The sequence below is a fragment of the Gopherus evgoodei genome, chromosome 6 (assembly GCF_007399415.2).
Source record: "Gopherus evgoodei ecotype Sinaloan lineage chromosome 6, rGopEvg1_v1.p, whole genome shotgun sequence".
In the NCBI taxonomy this organism is placed as follows: domain Eukaryota; kingdom Metazoa; phylum Chordata; order Testudines; family Testudinidae; genus Gopherus; species Gopherus evgoodei.
Genome location: NC_044327.1, coordinates 65,193,411 through 65,207,717, shown reverse-complemented (window position 1 = coordinate 65,207,717; position 14,307 = coordinate 65,193,411). Strand labels below are relative to the sequence as shown.

Here is a 14,307-nt window from a genome sequence, read left to right as displayed (position 1 = left end):
TCAATATATTTGAAAATGTAGAAAGCATCCAAAAATATTGAACTAAATAGTATTCTATTATTGTTTAAAAGTGCAATTAATCATTAATTTTTTTAATTGCTTGACAGCCCTAATTATAATACATACCAAAAAGGGGACAAAATGAATGCTTTTTGAGTGCTTGATTTTGCAACCTTATGTTCTTATTGGTGTGTGTGTAATTGAGTATTGACATCTGTGCATTATATAAAAGGACTGACTGTACTTCCTCTTTGCTCAGGGGACTGATTATCAGAGACATAGGTGCTGCAAAATTAAAAACCCCTGCACATTTTGTCTTGAATTTGCTGAACAGTTAATTAACAGGTTGCACAAAGGTACTCACTGACAGATTGGAATGCAAACTTAAGAAACTGATGAGTATCAAATTGGAAAAAGTTGGGTTTTTGAGAACCCAGCATTTGTTACAGCTTTCATTCTAAGAATTGATATTTGGTAAGAAATAGAAAAGAATAAGGATTCTTGATATAGCCGTTGTTTTGCTTTCATCAGTGAATTATCAGAGTTTAATTTGTTAGTGTGAAAAATTTCTTTAGTGGTTACAGCATTGTTACATTTCCTTCTTGAAGCTATTGCTATATTGCGTTTTGCAGTTGCATGGGATGAGTTAAAATTGATGGAATATGTAAGTGCTAGCAGAAAGGAGGGTATGATTGTTCCGATCTACCACTTGAGCACCCCTGCATTATTGCACAATGTCACTTGGGCCTATATGCTTCCCAGAGGCTGGCAAACCTACAAGAGAGGAAAAGGCTATCTGAATTCCCTGTAGCTTATATCCAATGTTTCTTCTCTGCATAGCCCTTTTATCACCCAAGGCTTGAAGGTCACTAGGGAGCTGAGGTCACTGAAAGTCAGGAAATCCAGGCTGACATTGCCATATGCTTGTGGATGCTCTGCGGGATAGTCAATTACTTTTTGTCAAGGTCTAGTCACGGTCCAGACTTCAGAGAAGAAAATAATAAAATAAAACGAATAGATTTGGGGGTCTGCCTATTGACTACCCTGCCCTATACTATAGTTGTCCACTACCAGCTGTTTGGAGGAGCAGACCTCTGTAACACACAGGCACACAAACTAAGAGCTCCAGCAATGAAGTATTTGGTAGCTCTGCAAGCTCCTGCTGGAATGGGGGCAAGGATGAAAAGATGTCTTGCCCTTTTAACCCAGTAGTTTTCCATAGGTTGAGCAGATGGTACTTATTTAAGACATAGTGAAAAGCATTACTCCAGTACTGTAAGAGACTGCTCTTTATTTATATCTTTCTGTTCAGTACATTATCTTTCTGTTCAGTACATTACATCTTCAGCACAGACAAATTGGCTAAGATATACTAATTTTTCAAACAGCTGCTGTGAGAAGACTTACAGAATGGCACTGAACTGAGTGGCCAGTGCCCACAGGAGTTATTTGCAAATACAGAATGTGTTGCTGCAGGAATCCTTCCCTTCCAAGACTACATGAGTGAAAAGGTCCTCTTAATTTGCATACCTTTGCAAAAATCTTCCCACTCACCTAAAGATTAAATATATCAAGCCCGAAAGCAATTTTAAGAGAATGTTAAGTTTGTACAGTTTGAATTTCCCATACAGCAACTTATTAGCAGTAATGCACACAGCTTGACAAGCAGCACCAAGCCACTTTGTCTAACTGTAAATCAGTTGGAACAAAGAACTGTTTAAAAAAAAAAAAAAAAGCAACCAACCTTGAGGGCTGTGTTGCACTAAACATAGTGTTAACAACTGTCTGATCAAGAGGGCTTTGTTGTAAACACAGAAAACATTTAACTATTCAGTTCTGAACCTTATTTGAGAATACTAGAGTAAACTTCTCCTTACACCTCTCTAAAAGGGCATTGCACCTCTGAGGTGAAGTTTAAAAGATGGGATTCTTCAGAATAAAAATTAACTGGGTTGACAATCAGGAAGTTATGTTGTGTCCCTAGGGATGGCTGGCTGACCTTGGAAAGTCTCTAACCTCTCGTTTCCCACCTCTTTAAAATAGGGACAGTATTTAATGGCCCTATAAGCAGTCATTTGTTTACTTATACAGGACTTAGTTCTTTTTAGTTACTGAATACCGTGCTTCATGGGTATTGCTCCTGTTAAAACACTTTGAGAATTTTTAGGTTTAACATCCTTCTAAAAAGGAAACTGGCAGTAATGTTAGTGCCACAAGCTGACAGGCTTATGCAGCGCTGATTTAAAGTGCATAAAATAAATTAAAATGGGTTATGGCCCCCCAAAATTCCACTAACTCCATTTTAATAGGACCTTCACTAAAATGTAGCACTGAGGACAATGCTAAAGCTTTTCCTCAGACTACCTTTACATTGCAATTCTTAGCAGAAGTGAAACCCAGAGGATGACTACTAGGTTTTTTAGGTTACTATTGCACTTCCATTCCTGTTTTGGCTCAGTTTATACTGCGCTGTTCATACTTTTGTTAGCTGCAGGGGTGCTGTAAGTTAACCAGTGTCATAGCTATCCAATGCTTATGGCTGTTTTGACTCCTTCCTCATCATCTAAAATAGTTTGTGGGAATTAGTGGCAACCTTCCCAACTTTAGGTGACCTGCAGTCACACTGTACCCCTCCTTTGTCCACAATGGCTCTTAGAGACAAAAGGAAAACTTCCTGTTTGCATGGGAAGAGGTGGAAAGATCACAGCACTTTGAATAGTTAAGTACCCTTCACCCACCCCTTTGCTCTGAGGCATCCCTAAAACTAGGACAAGAAACTCAGTTTGAACTGAAAGTTCCAATATCCCTTCCCATTCAAATTCTAGAGGACTAAGGAGATAGAGAATGCCACAACAGCACCCAACAGGTATTTAAGGGTAGGTCACAGTTAGTGAGGATATCTGCTTGTGGCACTATTCCCCTTGCTCAGTTTCAAAGTTACCTTAAATATCTGTTGTTCTATGCATTAGGCCAGCTTGTACCAAAAAGTGGTCACAAAGCAAGGGGGAGTTTTACTAGCCAAACATACACAATGTATACTTGTTTGCAAGCTGTGCTATTTCAAGTTCTCCGTTCAGCATGCAAACCTGGCCTTTGGGGGAGGGGAGGAAATATACCTAAGTCACCCCCATCCCTAATTAGCAAGTTTTCACTACCTCCCATTTTATTTAAATTGCTCTCTTGATTACAGATTATGCTCTAAGGCATATGTGATACCTCTTCATTAGTCTAACTTTGATTTAAAAACCTATTTCAGATATAACCCTGAAGCTGCTATATTACATTTTTGTATTGTTTCGTGCATTGAGAGATTCCTGTTGGGTTAATTCAGTGTGTTTTTGTGGGAAACTAGAAACCTTCACTGATTTTATTTGCTTCTCTACATGAATTGGAATGCATTTTCCTTAAGGTACATGGGCTGGACCACAATTATAAATATGGAAAAATAATTTAAAAAATGATGCAAAGCCAGCAAACTCTAAGGAAACCTCACAGGGCATAATGCCAAGGAAAAGAATATGATGTAAAACTACAGAATTGTGTACAGTGTGAATACATCTCAAAATTCAAATAAAATAGTAACAGTAAATGCAAACACAGATTGTAAAGGGCCAGAGTGTTTTGACTTATAGGAATTATTTTTAAGGCTTTGGTCACATTTGTGTTGCTCTCGTCCTGTCCAGTTAAGTAACCTATATGTTTTACTTCTTCCCCGTAAGAGGTTTTTTGATGCCCATGCATCTCATAGGCTCTGATGTAGTGGGTAATAGGGGGAAGACCCACATCTCCTTATGTAGCCAGAGCAGACACCACCTTTTGCATATGCAGAAAAAGCTCATGGAGGAAGGGGTTGAGGGGAACAAAACAAGATAAAAGGCAAGCCCCATGATTACAATGTAAATTGTAACTGACTTCAGCAGGTATTTCTACAAATCACTGCAGTAGATCTGATTTTTTTTACAGTTGCTTTCTGCTTCTCTGAGTGTAATTTGTAAGGCACTCCATTCCTGAATCATTTCACATGCCAATTACATTTAACAAACAAGTCAGGGGTTATGCTTTAGTCAGTTTGCACCAGCCGTTCAATGCATCCATTTCTGGCAAATAACTTCACACCAGTATAACCCTGATCATTCGCACTAACCTGCTCTTTTCTATGTTTAAGAACTACCCATTTAATATTAAACACACACACTTTGTACTGAATACTGCAGGTTACAAGTGGTACATGCAACAATATAGAATCTCCATGACCAAGTACATAGTGCGGTTGGCTTCACTCGTGGGGAATACATGTATTAAGCCACTTCCCTCTGATAGATTATTTCCTGTATATGCAAACGTATGCATGAAAATCCAAGTAGAACGCATTACTTTTGCATACAAAAATGCTACGTTACAGGAAGAACCAGTCAAATGTTAACTGTAAATACAGAGAATGCATGCACAAAGAAACAAACTGAGGTGCAGAGCCTGTGGGATACAGATATAATTTTATTTGAGTTTGTGTTCACGGCAGAGTGAGACACTACTGAAAGGTCTTTCCTCTGCATGGAGATGAATAAGATAAGTTTTCAATAAGCTTTAGATGCTGCCCATTGCACTGCATTTAAATAGAAGTGCTTACTTTCTATATAGACAACATAAAAGTAAGCAAACTTACAACACGTTCCTTTAATATATCAAAAATGTTTCCAAGGCAACATTATTATTAAAATTATTATACCACAGTCCCCAGTAACATCGAGCTGTATAAAGGAGGTGGGGGGAGAGGAGGGCAGGGGAACTTTCTTCATCCTGCTAACAGTTTAAATGCCCTTCTTCTCATCACCCAGTAAGTTCACTGTAGCTTTCTTGGCTGGAGGAGGGGAGAAAACAAAGTGTTAAATTTCTATCCTGCTATATATAAGAGGCCTATGTAATCACTATTGACTGCAGTTGTGAAATAAAAATCTACATTTTACCTCCAAATGCTGAGGGAAAATCAGCATTTTAAAATAAGCAAATAAAATTGACAATGGAGTGGATCACAGCTGTGAAGTTTTGTAGAAACAGATTCTGTGAAAATCTTTATTATAGCAAACCAACCATAGGTTGACAGCACCACAATGAAGATCACAGCCCAGCTTAAGAAAAGAACACTATTTAATATGGGATATACCAGGTCTAGCTGTAGTACCTGAAGGTCTGTATATATTTTGAAAGTTTCACTGTAACATGTCCGGAGAATGAATCAGCCCATCAGTCAGATGGAGTGGGCTGTAGTAACACACTGATTGAGCAGGTATATGCAAACCTTAGTGTCTGAGGGTCAGGGCTGGCTCCAGGGGTTTTGCCACCCCAAGCAGCAAAAAGGGAAAAAATTAAAAAAAAAAAAAAAGCCACAATCACGATCAGCTGTACTGCCACTGCTTCAGTCTTCAGCGGCAGGTCCTTCACTCCAAGATGGACTGAGAGACCCACCGCCGAATTGCCAAAGACCTGGACGTGCCACCTCTCACCGCTGGGCACCCCAAGCAGCTGCTTGCTGGACTGGTGCCTGAAGCTGGCCCTGCTGAGGGTGTTTGGGGGGTGGGGGGAGAGAAGAAAAGAGAACACGAGGACAAGACTCAAGGAAGAGGAACACAAAAAGAGAAGTGCAGAGAACACAGGCTATAACTAGGAGAACAAGAACAGTTGTGAAGAAAAGTTACTGTGCTTTAAACTTTGTCTACAAAACAGATGTTTGTCTCAGTAAAGGTCATGCATCAGGAGCATAGGAAAAACAGGAAAGAATGAGTCACTTACATTCAAGTAGGAAAACAGAGTTGAGAGAATATAACGGGGAAATCAAAGAAAACGCCTAAAAAATTTGAAAGGTTCTGTCTCCCTTCAGGTTTAGATTCAAACACTCCAGAAAGTTCAGCTACATCTCCTTCCTTCATCCATATTTTACGAGGCATTTACAGTGCAAGTTTCCCGCCTGACTTCCTTGGGAGCTAAATAAGGGCTGAAAAGCCTCCAGCCTTCTTCCTTCCGTGTGAGCCCCTCTGAACCATTTCAGCATGCTGCTTGAGCTCCAGCAATTGTGCATATAGGAATCACTATGGAGATTTCACTTTTCTCCTGAGACCTAAATCATTGGGTTTTTTTTATTAGTTTGGTGTTTTTTCTTTTTAAAAAAAAAAAAGTGGGATTGAGACATTTTGCTTTCTAGGAGAGGAAAAATACAGACACTTAATAGATAGGAATTCAACACAAGGTGAAACATTACAAGTAATATTAACAACTTGCCATATAAAACATTTGGCAGTTACTCCATAGCACCAAATTCTAAGTACTTCAGGTGACCCAGAATGTATTGAATACCCAAAGTTGTATGGATTGCCTGTGTGATGAGCTGAATAGATTCTCTCACTAATAACACTACTTTATGGACATGCTAAGCTGTTATAGGGACAAGCAAAATAACTGGACCATTTCAATGCAAGCAGTGTCCTTCAAGAGATTTGTTGCTTAACGTAGACATACGCTAAAGAAATGCTACTTGCTTCATCTATGCCCTCCATAATCCTCTCTCTCCTTTAATTTGCTTCAAAGGTAACACAGCCCCAGCCAGATATCTGCAAAAGCAGCATCTTTTAAGGCCAAAAATAATCATTTTAAAGGCATCAGCCCTGAAATCATAAAGGTAAATTCCCACTCCTTGAGGCAAGTTTACATACTTGGTCTCACCTTCTTTAGTAATGACATCTGCAGTCTCTGCAGCTTTGTCTTTCAGATCCTTCACAACACTGTCCAACTGAGCCTCATGCTTCAAGAACAAAGGGCGGATAATTCGGTGGTAGAGAAGCTCTGCTCCATTGGAAGGGCTTGGAGCCATGCACCACAGGAGAAAGCCACACTGCACAGAAAACACAAAATCAATATTGGCGCTGAGAGAGGAAGGATGAGATTCACGAGATCTGGGTTCTGTCTCTAACTCTGCCCACAGACTCAGTGACTTACCAAGGTCACTTTTGCTTTTTCTACACACAAAAGTTGTACCGGTTTAGTTAACCTATCTGTAAAGGGACATGCACAACCCCCCCTCCAGCATGGACTCAGTTATACTGGTATTGCTTATTTTCATATGATAAGGGGAGAAATAAGCTATACTTGTTTAAGGCTTGTTTATACCAGTAAAACTGCATCCATAGTAGAAGGTTGTACTGTAGAACTGGGTCGGGGTATGGTTTTGTTGTTTCAATCAAGTATTAGTGTCTGTACCTCAATTCCCTGTCTGTAACATTAGGATACCATCTCACAAGAGTGTTTGGAAGATAGATCTTTTAGTATATGAGAGGCTTATGTACTACTGGAATTGGTACTATAGACATTTCTATAGCAACCATCCCAGTACAGACACACAAAAAGAACATTTAGTCAACATCAGAATTAGTCAAAGTCAGCACCTGTGCAACCTAAATTAAGACTCTTTGTACATATATAGTGTGAAAGGACCTGCTCTGAGGTTGAATCAGGGTTGCGTAGTGAAGAAGGCTATTTTCTGAAGGACACCTACCTCATTTGTTGAGGAGTTGGCAGGTGCAGCATCTTTTCTCCTTCTGTGGTCCCCTATCTAATGGCTAAGCAGTTGACTGCTGCCTTGGAGAATCTGATGCCACCCTGTCTTTGCTACAGAATTCCTATGTGATGCTGGACCAATCACTGAAACCAAGTTTCAGATGTATTCAAAGTTCTCTCTTCATTGTCTGGGTGCTCAACTTGAGACCTGGGGTCTGATTTACAGAAGTGCTGAGCACTCTCAGCTGCAATGGAAATCAATGGGAGCTTAAAATGCTAAGTACTGTGAAAAATCCAGTTTTACATGTCTCAGACTGGGCACCCTAAATAGCAGATCCTTTTGAGTTTAATATCTGCATCTCAGTTACCCATTTGTAAAATGGGGATAACCACCACTCCACTCACCGCACAGAGGTGCTGAGAAGATAATTAACTAACAGTGAAACACTAAGGCAGACCTAAGCCACATATTGAACAAGGAGAAAACAAAATATTGAATAGGTGCTCATTTAAGTGAACCCCATCCATCTTATACACTGAATGAGGTAAGGGGTGGGAGGGGCTGTACGATAACCCCCACACACAAATAGGCTGAAATAAGGTTGCACCTTAATCTTGGTATTTCTTAATTTAAGTGCTTGATTTTGCAACCTGAATGTTCTTTTAGTGTAGATTTTTGGTGAAATTTCCTAAGTTTTAAAAAAAAAGGCAAACTGAAAAAACATCCCATCATGTATAATTATGTTGACAGCCATATCAGTCATTGGCAGGACTGGAACCTTTAGATTCCTAATACAGGCCTCTGCCATGTGAGGTAAAGGAGTAACTGACAGCAATATTAGGTTGTCATCCTCTATGTGGACAAGACATATTTTACCAGTGGATTTCACAGATATGCTCACAGCAGAGGAATAAGGATGCTTAGGAATTCAATTTCCCTCTCCCTCCCTACAAGTTTGACCCCTTTTACCCGGTACCCTCCAACTGTCCCTGTTCTCTTCTGCTTTGCCACCCCAGCTTCTCTTCCCAGTCCTATTGGCTCAATCAGCACCCTTGTCTAGACTCCCTTCACAGTCTCCCTGTCCAACCACTGCCTGCCTAGAGCTCTCAGTCCCAATTTCCTTTCCCAGCCAGTCCCAGTCTCCCTTTCATCCTGAACTCCCAGTCAGTTTCTCTCTCTTCCCTTCCCCACTGGTCCCAATCTCAAATTCCTTGTTCCAATCTATTCCACTTCCTCCCCTCCTCTGACTTTTTGTCCCCTATCAGGCAGCTTCCTTCTCCATGCTGTCTGAGCACCAGCAGGGGGTCATTGCGAGCTCAGTTCTAGGGCCTCTCTCTAGCTGAGAACAGCTGTCACAGGGAAAGTCCTGCTTCACCCCTGCAGCTGTTGGCTGAAGCATGCTCAGCCACACAGGGGTGGGGAAGTGGCGTATATTGAATGAGGTCCCATGTAGGGGATGGAGCATGTTCAGTGCACAAAGATTTTTGGAAAATTTTAAGAGGCTAAACTTTCATATCTACTGAACGTATGCGAACTGCAATTTTTCACAAGCTTGTAACTTGGCCAAGGTTTTCACAGTAACCAAAGAGGTCACCCTTACTGCCAAATTTCAAGACCCTGCTCCAAAGCATGCAGGCAATAGAGCATCAGAGAGAAACTGTATTAAGAATTTACATGGGCGAGACACTTTTCACTAACCATATTCGAGAATGACTGAACAGTTTTGGCTGAAACTTTGAACAATAAAAAAAGCCACACAAAAAACACATTTATTTCAGCCTGATGCAGATACACAGCTTGGGAAATTTCAGCCTCTATGGTTGAAGTTTGGCAAAAGTTATAAGCAACTAAAAGCAGGGCTTTATAATGAGAAGTATCAGGCAATCTTATTAAGTTGGAACAACCCTGCCTCAAATACAGAAGCTGTGCTGTCAAGGGATTAGAATTCAGAAATTGGAGTAAATACAGGTATTTTTATATCAGTGCCTTTGGAGCCTGGTAAGCTTTAGAAAAATCCTGAGGAAGAGGGATCTGTCATATTATTTAACTATTCATGAACAGATTTTCAGTGTACTCAGACTTTAAGGTCAGAAGGGACCACGATAATCATCTGCTCTGACCTCCTGCACATTACAGGCCACAGAACCTCACCCACCTGCTCCTGTAATAGACCCATAGCCTCTGGCTGAGTTACTGAAGTCCTCAAATCATAATTTTAAGACTTCAAGTTACAAAGAATTTGCCCTCTACACTAATTTAAACCTGCAAATTTTACTACTGATTTTAATTCCCTTTGCAACATCTAACTCTGCTTGGCTTTCGGCAGTTCTCACTTTCTCTCTACACTTTCTGACCTCCCATCTTCCATTCCTTGTAGGCGTTCTGCTTTCTCTTAGTCACATGGTTTGAGATGCTTGCTCATCTTCATCCACCTTGCAACCCTTCCCTGTGAATTTTTCCCAGTTACTTGGAATGCAGGCTTCAGATAGTGTCTGTAACTTTGACTTAAAGTAATTCCAAGCCTTCTCCACATTCAGATCATTGAATTTCAGTCCAGTCCACTTCCCTAACTAAGTTCCGCCCCCCTTCCTTTTTTTTTTAAAATTAGCTCTTTTGAAATCCAGGACCCTAACTGCAGATCTATTTTTGTTTATCCTTCTATTTAGTTAAAACTGAATTAGCTCATGATCACTCTAACCAAGGTTTTCCTCTACAACCAGTTCTTCTCCAAGATCCTCACTACTCACCGACACCAAATCTAAAACAGCATCATCTCTTGTTGGTTCAGCAATTTGGTGAAGAAATCTGTTAACTATCCCATCCAGAAAAACATGGGCCCTACTATTATTATAGCACTCATCCTCCAATCTATATTTGGGAAGCTAAACTCTCCCATAATCAGAGAATCCTCAGCAGATTTATTTAAAAACATTAAAGGAGGTCTCTAGCTATATCAAAATCCTAATGCATTGCTGAAGCATTGCTTAAAGTTAACTATGCAAGCATGTTGTCCTTTCAGAAAAGGATTTTGCTACTTCTCCATTTTCTTTGCTATACTTCAGATTTCCTACTGGGAAATTCAATAGATCATGTTGTTACAGCTATTCTTTCCTGAGGTAAGTGAAGAAATGGCCTTCAGGGAAAAACGTCTAATCATCATTTGGGTCATTACATGGCTCTCTGCATGATAGTGTCTAAGACAGTTTGATCATTACTGTCTAAGACAGTTTGATCATTACAAGGAGAGGAAATCAAGTAAGTTTTAACTGATTTTCAATTCTTTTGAGGGAGTAAATCCTCTGTTGTAGTTTTCATAATCAAGTTGTCACAGTGGCATATTTCTATTCAATTAAATAAAAATAAAGTATCAAAGGAGTTGAAGGCAAATTTAATAATTTTCTTCACCTTTTTGTTCAGGTAAAAAAAAATTATAGTATTGAATTTCAAAGCTCTCCAGATTCCAGTCTAATGAGCAAGCTAATCTTTTGAGTGCTGGGCTGAGAGCTGACTGTGCAAAAAAAATCCAACCACTACCACCACCACACCCCAAGATTCACTCTACACTTCACACGTGGGGTTTATTTCAACTAGAGACACAGTGGTAAAAACTACCATGTCTTATTTTCCACTAGGATTTTACATCAAGATAGTTAAGTTGATGCATTAAAAAAAAAACAAAAAAAAAACACCACACACACTTTTCTGCAATGAATAAAAAGTCATTAATGAACTGAACCCTTGCTAGAAAGGAGCATGGCCCTCTCGAGAGAGGGACAATAGTTTCCTTCTGAATCTTTAACCAGGATCAACTGAACAGTTCAGTTAAGGGCTTTGAGTAGAATCTTGGCTTTAACATAAGGTGTTTCCTGGGAGAGAACATCAAACTTTGTATCATATTACAATCATACCATTTTAACAGCACATCAGTACTGCAAGAACCCTGATGGACTAAACACCCACTAAGAATTCAGCATTCTTTGCAAACAGTTGTGACAAAAATAGCAAAGCGCAGAGATATGGGGAGAGAGAAGGGAGAAAAGCAGCCCACCCAGAAAGTACATAAGTTAATTACTCAGTTACCTGGATCTTCCTCCACCCAGAAGTGTATTTAAAAATAGCCTATTGAAATGAACACAAACAATGTAATGTTTGAAAGTCTGGTAATATCACATCTTGGTTGGCAGACAGCTTGCAGCATGTTAGGCGAGTTGTAGTTTATAGTTGAAGTGTAGCTGATTATTTACAGCCTGCTGAAAATGTTTATGGATCTGCAAACAGTTTAGTGACAAGGTACTGTAACTCCAGCTCTGCTCTTTCAGAAAGACAAGGGCACGTTAAAGGATATCTGAAGCCCATATGATCCAAATCTATATCTTCACCCTCTGATTCACCCCACCCCACCCCAAATACACAGGATTTATACTTTTTATTGCGGTCTCTGGAGTTACTTCTAATCCCATAAAGTAGAGGCAAATGCCTTGCGTCTCTTCACTGCATGGGCACACACAGTCACCTTGTCTGAGCCTAGCTAAAGAGTTTGGCTAGGGAATCAACTTCCCTATGTTGTACATGCTGTGCACCTCCTCCCTGCAACTATTGCCATTCTCTTCATTCTCCCCCTAACCTCAAGAGTTCACTCTTATTGTGCCAAAAAGTGACAATTTATATGATAATAAGTTTAAAAGTTAACTAGGACCCAGTATTGGGGAATCTTACTGCCATTTACTACTTTAGTAGATTCTACATTTGATATATTGAGTGTCTTATTTTAAGGGGAAAAGGATGAACCAACAAACCTTCAGCATGTAGTAGAAAGGGAACCAGGACAGAAAGATATCCGAGAAAAATTCTGCTATGCTGAAGATGCCATACACAACCCAGTAGGTCAGCCACTGTGTATCATCATCTTTGTTGGGGCTTTCAATAGCCTTGATTCTGAAAAGGAAAGCATAACAGGTGAGTAGTTCAGTAATGCCACCTCATTTACAAAATACATGGATTTGTCCCAAATCTGTTATGATATAGTGGAGAGACCGATCACTTTGATTTGCCTGTGCATATGTACGTGGGAAGATGGGCTGAAACATTCCTTTCATATAGAGGATTTGCCCCAGATCTTTGAACACTAAAACCTTTCTATATATGAAAGGCATCGAGAAACTCAAATATATTTGTATGTCTCCTACTTGTGACTTTTTGATGATAAAACATACATAAATAGACATCAAACACAGACATCAAATTATTTGTGGCCTTCCATTCCAGTAGAGAGTTAAGAAAAGGTTAGGTAACATTAGCAAGAATAATGTGGAGAGTCCTCCATTAAACTGAAGGTATTCCACCTTAATGAACCACATGGTCTCTGTTCCCATTCTAAGACAATAAAATGTTCCAGTTCACTGGAGACAAGAAGATAGGGCTCACAGAAAGTTCATTTGCCGTTTCTTTAGTGACCAGCAAGAACGCAAGTTACTCACAGGTTCCATAAGAAACAGCAAAAACACTGTCCCCCTCAATAATTGGAATGCACCTGGTGCTTCTGCATACTATTAGAGTCTAAACTGTAGAACTGAAATGCACATCTGTGCAAGATACTGATGTGATTATACTATAGCTCCCTAGACAAAAGCTGAACTCTGGACTAACAGTTTTTAAAGTGCAATGATTATTTTAGCACTCTCATACACAATGATTCTGCTTGAGCAAAAACCCAAATTTCATACAAGCAAAGGCAAAAACATAAAACTATGTGGCTGACCTGTGTCAACCTGCATGTCATATCAAAACACCATTTACCTGTGCAACGCAATCCAAAAAAGTTTAAACAAACAAGCTCTCATTAGAAAACTAGTGTTGATTCAAGAAAGTCTTACCAGAGCCTGATCATCATTCTTGTTATTTTGTGGGACAGAAGAAAGGTGGTAGCCCTTATTTTAAATTGGATCTGAGCATGTACCTAAGTGTTGTAAATATTGCATCAGTAGCCACTGGGCTTTCTAGAGAGGGCAATCTAGAGTTGCCTGAGTTTCTGTAATATTTGGAATGAGGTTCTAGAGTGGGGGCAAGTAACTAGTACACAGTGCTTGAGAGGCTGGATGGAGTTTGACCCGAACCAGAGTAAACTGGAGTGTGTGTCTTCACATTAGAGAGTGAGCTACTGAAGAAAGAGTGGAGATCAAGGAATCCTGTAAGTCCTAGAGAACTCCAGTGAAATGTTACCACTTTGAATAAGTTTGAGGAAAATTCCAAGGATTGAGTAGTTATTAGATGACCCAGGTTAACAGATGTACAATTTGTGAATGTGGAAGTACTAGAAAGAATGTTCTTTTGGGTAATTCTATAGTAATAGGATAAAGCGTGTATACTTACCCAATTTGGTTTGTAATTTTCTTGTATTAGTCGTTTAATATTGTTCTTTGTTAAGTCTGGGGGGAGACCCTCAGTTGCACAAGATTTTTTGAAAGTCTGTAATAATGCTTATTGAACCCTGTGATTCATGGCTACTGACAGTTCTGCCTGTGAATACAATCTCTGTTTTATGAAATGCTTATAGTGCTTCAGATCCTGGTTCTACAGGTTAAAAAAAACCAACCAACCTTTGTCACACTATTGATTTTATGTTTTAGATAAAACACTGGAAAAAAACACTCCAGTTGGCATAGCTCTGTTTGACCAAATTATCCTGAAGCACAATATGGCACAAAGATATTGATTTAACTTACTCGTTATCTGGACAGAGTAAACATCCTCAACTTTTCCTG

The 14,307-nt window shown here is 39.6% G+C and overlaps 1 protein-coding gene across 2 annotated transcripts in view; it reads right to left on the bottom strand.

The window, feature by feature from the left end:
• Window positions 1–1,271: 1,271 nt before the first annotated feature.
• The window catches only part of REEP5 (receptor accessory protein 5), a 31,891-nt gene continuing 18,855 nt past the window's right edge, over window positions 1,272–14,307 (bottom strand). Inside the window, exons 3-5 of one of the 2 annotated variants that reach the window (XM_030567950.1) lie at window positions 12,343–12,481; window positions 6,705–6,883; window positions 1,272–4,858 (exon numbers count right to left, since the gene is read on the bottom strand). In XM_030567950.1, the coding sequence (XP_030423810.1) occupies window positions 4,828–4,858; window positions 6,705–6,883; window positions 12,343–12,481 (349 nt within the window). In that variant the 3' untranslated portion in view covers window positions 1,272–4,827. The remainder of the gene's footprint in view (window positions 4,859–6,704; window positions 6,884–12,342; window positions 12,482–14,307) is intronic. The other variant, XM_030567949.1, reaches the window with a different exon arrangement.